This window comes from Nestor notabilis, unplaced genomic scaffold, assembly GCF_000696875.1.
Source record: "Nestor notabilis isolate BGI_N333 unplaced genomic scaffold, ASM69687v1 scaffold21056, whole genome shotgun sequence".
Taxonomy (NCBI): Eukaryota; Metazoa; Chordata; class Aves; order Psittaciformes; family Psittacidae; genus Nestor; species Nestor notabilis.
Window position 1 is genome coordinate 249 of NW_009931749.1, and position 5,364 is coordinate 5,612.

At 49.0% G+C, this 5,364-nt stretch overlaps 1 protein-coding gene across 1 annotated transcript in view; it reads left to right on the forward strand.

Moving 5' to 3' along the window:
* The first annotated feature begins 630 nt into the window (after positions 1-630).
* The window catches only part of LOC104406928 (protein unc-119 homolog A-like), a 10,958-nt gene continuing 6,224 nt past the window's right edge, over positions 631-5,364 (forward strand). Inside the window, exon 1 of the mRNA XM_010016052.1 lies at positions 631-1,009. Coding sequence (XP_010014354.1) covers positions 631-1,009 — 379 coding nt within the window. The remainder of the gene's footprint in view (positions 1,010-5,364) is intronic.

The window sequence follows — 5,364 nt, forward strand, 5'->3', positions numbered from 1 at the left end:
GCAGCAGGCGCTGGAGCGTGCTGCCAGCATGCTCAGAGGAGCAGGTAGATGGTGAAGCCAAGCGTGGAGCACTCTGTGTGCTTGCTTTGTGGTGGTGCTGTCTGGAGGGGCTGCAGGCATATGGCCACCTCGTACCCTCGCGTGGCATCGGTGTGGATGGTGCATGGCTCTTGGTATGCACGTTCCCAAGTTGCAGACAGGGCTAAGCTGGTCACCTTAGCTTTGAAGTCGGTCTGGGAGCAGGGTTGGTGATCGCCTGCCTCTTCCAGCCATGGAGCATAGGGAAGATGTGAAATGAATGAAGGTATTTTGCTCCCCGCCTCCTATAGGACTTGGTACGAGAGGGTGCAATGGATCATGTCCAACAAGAGCCAGGCACCGTGATGACCAGTGGTAATGTCTTCCCCTGGGAAGTGCTGGTCTGGGACACAGGAGCCAACACAGGCTGTCTGCACCGAACTCCTCCGTGTGCGTTTGGGGATTTGGGTATACCTACATCCACGTTGAGCATACTCTATCTTACTGCTTGGGAATGTTCGGCAGCACCTCTTCTCAAGCTCAGTTTTCTACCTGGTGGGTTTAACATGGAGAGAAAAGATACAAGAATGTTTTTCTGTCCCTTAACACATGATGGTTATTTGGGGCATTTGTGTCCTTTTCTCCTCTCCACACACCAGCGAGCTCTTAAAACAGATTGCCAAAAATACCAACGTGAAACTGTTCCAGTCTGCTGCTCCAAGTGGAGGATGCTGCAGGGAGGAGGCAGGACCAGACTGTAGGAGAGACATTCATGGTTCCCCCAGCCCCAGCCTCTCCCTTGGAGATGCTGAGTTGGAGCAGGCTCGATGTCCTATTTCAGCAATCTTGGGTTTGATGCCCAAAGTTGTGGTGCTCCAGTTTGGAGTTGAAGGGAGAGTTGGTGGTGGGGTTGCAGCAGAAATGTCCCAGTATCCTGGACATCCTTTGTTGTTCCAGATGGAGTATAATTCATCTTCATCCAAACTCATGGGTCAGTGACATGTTGAGGGACATGTTAAGCCATGTGCTGCCCAGGGTCTGGCCATAGTTTAACATTGCTCCAGTAAATGAAGCCCAGGATAAACCATGTTAGAGCAGGCCTTGGACTGCAGGGATGCTTACACCACAAATATCCTGTGTGTTTCTGAATGGCCTTCCAGCTTGTGTGGGGAGAGGCAGGATCCTAACTGAAGAATGGAGTATGATATGGATCCAGGTACAAAAGGGACTTTATAGCATGGCTGCCTGGCTCTGTGCTCACACCCAAGCTGGCCCTTACAGCCCTGCATGTGCCTGGGGTGTGCTGAGGGTGCAGGCACTCTTCTGGAGCCAGGGTTTGCCATGTTACCCTTGCTGTGATGCTCCTCAATGCTTCCTGCTACAGGAGCTGAATCTGCTTGCCCTTCAGGCCTGGTAGAGCTGTGTCTCTGTGGAGCCAAGCTGCTGCTTGTTGTTGCTGCTTATTGACCAGACAGCATTTTAGCCTTGCTCTGGCATTTGGGTCTAGGGAAAGCCCTTGCTTTTGCATCAGGAAGCACAGCTGGGATTTCTTCTTCGAACAGGTAGGTAATAGCTGATAAATGACCAAATAAATGTTAAGTGTCTGAGGCTGGGGGGGTGTAGATGCAGGATGTGGCTCTGTGGTATAAGCATTTTTAGTGCTAACATGAAGGAACCCTGTCTGTGACCAGCCACAAGAGCCAGCTGGGCTCTAATAAGCTTAAAGGGGGAGCTGTGCAAAGCGCCCTGCATATGCTGTGTCCTTCCAGTGTTAAATTCCCCAGCAGCTCCAGGGTTGTAACGTTTCCGGGGTCCAGCCTAATAGATCTGAAATGCTACCCTGGAATATCTGGGCTTTTTGGCTGGGCTGGCCCTGGCCCTGCTCCAGCTGGATGAGGTGTGAGACCAATGAGCCGTTTTCTTGGCAATTAGCAGGATTTGCTGCTTGCTCACACAACTGTGGTTACAAAAGGAGGAAAAACCTTAGGATGTGATTAATTTGAGATCATAAAGGAGTGGGGCAGAGCTCAGTTCAAATTGCAGTTCATTACTGAAGCAGCCAGAGGATCGGTGGAGTCTGCCTGCAGTGATGGGGATGGCAATGTCTGTGAATGCCATGTCCTGCCTCCTGGAGCCACCTGACATGAGCTCTTGGGCAGAAGCTCTTCCCTGTGAGGGTGCTGAGGCGCTGGCACAGGGTGCCCAGAGAAGCTGTGGCTGCCCCATCCCTGGCAGTGTTCAAGGCCAGGTTGGGCACAGGGGCTTGGAGCAACCTGCTCTAGTGGAAGGTGTGGATGAGCTTTACGGTCCCATTCAAACCCTTCTATGATTCTACGAAAGCCTCTGAGACTGTGCTGCTGATCACAGCTTCAGCTACCTGTACACTTCATCTGTAATACTACATTAGAGCTTATATTTTAAGCTTTATTCTAAAGCTTATTTTACTTTAGCAAACCAAAGGTTAAATAATTAATTACATACCTGGAAACAATTACAAAACAAAACCTAAAAATAAGGAAGAGGCACTTAATCATTTCTGAAACTAATCTCTTCCCTGAGCTGTCAGTTAGGATTTCTGAGTCTCCTCTTAGCAGCTTTAGCTAAAGGCCAGCTTGGCAGAGGGCTTCCTCAATGGGTCGGTCAGGGTAGAGCCTTAATGGGTGACTTCCATACTAGTAGCATTAACAGGAAGCCCCTCCTGGACCATCACTTTCCTTCCCCAATTAATTAGGGATATTTATTGTATTAGGAGGTCTGATTAGCTGGGGGTGTTTGTGAGAAGGGTTGTGAATCACTGTTGTCTGGGGCTGTGATGAGTTAAAGCATGTTGCTATGTTGATTTCTGGTCACAGAGTGATACCCCAGAGCTGTGTCAAGCTGCTCTCACCACAACTCCTTTCCCCAGCAACACCACATATGTTGGGAACCTTTTCAAGGCTTTGTGATAACACACAACTCAAAGTGTTGTGTAGATGAAGAGCTGTTTCTTTAGTAGTCTCACAGCACAATACGGGCTGTGAAGACCTCCAGGGGCTGCACACATGGTGTGTGTGTAGCACAGTGGGTTTCTCCTTCTGCCAGTGATGTGGGTTTGGGCCACTCCTGGTGGGAATGGCAAAGGTAAGAGTTCAAGTGGAAGTTCCCTGTTGAAGGCCAGGCTGGATGGGGCTTGGAGCAACCTGGTCTAGTGGAAGGTGTCCCTGTCCGTGGCAGGGGATTGGAACTGGATGAGCTTTAAGATCCCTTCCAAGCAAAACCATTCCATGACTCTCTAAGAGGGAAGCTGTGGCATACACTAGGGGATTCAGCCTGGGGGTTTGCACAGGGCCTGATTGCTCTGGCTTAGCCCTCTGAAAGAGCAAAGGGAGCTGATTTTGTTAATGTTGTGCACATGGTTTCAGACTTTGAGTGCAATCAGCATGAACAAGGGGGCAGGAAAGGGCGTTTGGTTGCCTTGGGGATGGGGGAAGAGCAGCTCCATCCTTCCTCAACAAGGCCTCTGGAGAGCTGTGATCAAATGAATGGTGAGAGGGTGAAATCTGGAAAGCTTTAGCTAAAAAAAGATGGGAAAAAAAAAAAGAGCAGGCTGCCACAAAAAGCAGAGCTGTTGAGCTGCAGCAGGACTGGGTGCATAGAGTGCTGCCAGCTGGGTGCATCTTATGGGCTATGGGGGCCTTGGTAAATTCCCCAGGTCAGAGCCTCTGAGCTGCACCCCTCTGCTCCATTCCCAGTGTTGGTCAGTAAATGTGCTGCTGCACGAATCCCATGGGATCCTCCTGGTGTGAGATTTTCACAGCAGGCTCATTACTGAGCTATGCAGGAGGGCTGCAGGTACCTCCCTCCCAGTCTTTGCTTACCCAAACCCAATGGCTTTAGGACTTGAGTGAATCCTGCCTGGCTCAGCTTGTTCCTCTGCCTTTCTCTTTATGGGCCTTGAACTGCTGATGCAGAGGGCAGGGGAAATGGTTTGGATTTTTCTGTGATTGAACCCTAGTTGTCTAACCAGACATATCAGCACTGCTTGAAAGGTGCCCTGCCTTCCCCTCGGGCTCTTGCACTCTGTCCTGTGTCACCGCTCCGCATCTTCATGGGGTTCGTGCTATTTTTGCTCACTTCCTTCTGAGACTCTTCAATCTGATAATCTCCTAATCTCCAGGTCCTGGCGATTCTGCTGCACTAGTCTTTGCTTTATACCTGGCTTATGTCTTGGGAGTTGTCTTCAAAATAGCTTCTGACCTTGTTGTTGGCTAATGCATGTTAAGAAAGAGGCCTGCATAGCTGCAGGAGGCTTCTCATTCCCCACATTCTTGTTATTGCCTGTGGTGGGGAGAGACATGCCTATTGCAAGTCACTGCTGTTGCATCAGTTTCTTATACAGCATCCTCATGACTTACACCCATTTTCCTAACCGGAATTTGAGTTCCTTCTTACCCCGGGTGTACTCTTTTTGTATCTGTGGGCTATTAAAGCATTAAAACAGGAGCTGCCGAATCTGAGTTTAGGCACTCTGATGAGCACTGCAGAAATATCTGTAGTGTCTGTGAGAGGGGACACGTGCTTTCTCCTGGTGGCAGAGGAGAAGGGATCTTGAAAGGAAACTGCTAACCCTATTGCCCGTGAACTCCTCTTGATAAAATGTGTCTGGTGGGGTGATTGTGATGGAAAGCTGAAAATAGAAGATGGACTTTCAGCTTTCTCTGATGAGGATCAAACACTTAATCTCATCCAGTGGATAACTGAAATAACAGGTAGAGGGTAGGAGGAGAAAGTGCCTTCGTGAGCTGTCGTCTTGTATTATCTAGCACCGTATTAGCCCTCACCTTTTGTGCTCTTTTGTAACACCAGCTTGCTAAAATACACTGGCTGGAAGTACACACCAGGGTTCATAGTGTACCATTGTTTGCAAGAGAATAGGCCGTGCCTGCTGTCATTGTCTAAGGCTGTTTTGCTGGTTTCTTTTACAATCTTGGCTGGTTTGGGGAGGGGAGGAAGGTTTCCTGGAGGAGAACCGGTTCTCCTTTGGAATTGTAAATAGGGAATGAGTATCCACTGTTTCTGATAGCAAAGCTAGAGAGCTCTGAATGAATGCCTTGCTATGGATTGCTGTTTGGGGGTTGTTTTGGAATCACTTTTTCATACAAAGGGAATAGAAGAATTCATGAAGCAATCTTCACAATCACCTCTGCTACTTCCTGAGACCACTACAACATTGCTAGTTGTGCTTCCAAATTGTTCATAAACCATAATAGGCCTTCAGATAGAGAATGTCTCTGATGATGGGGAGATGCAGATCTTGGGTCATGATATGGAGATTGTTGGAAAGAAGCTGCAGAAGCACCAGCAGGA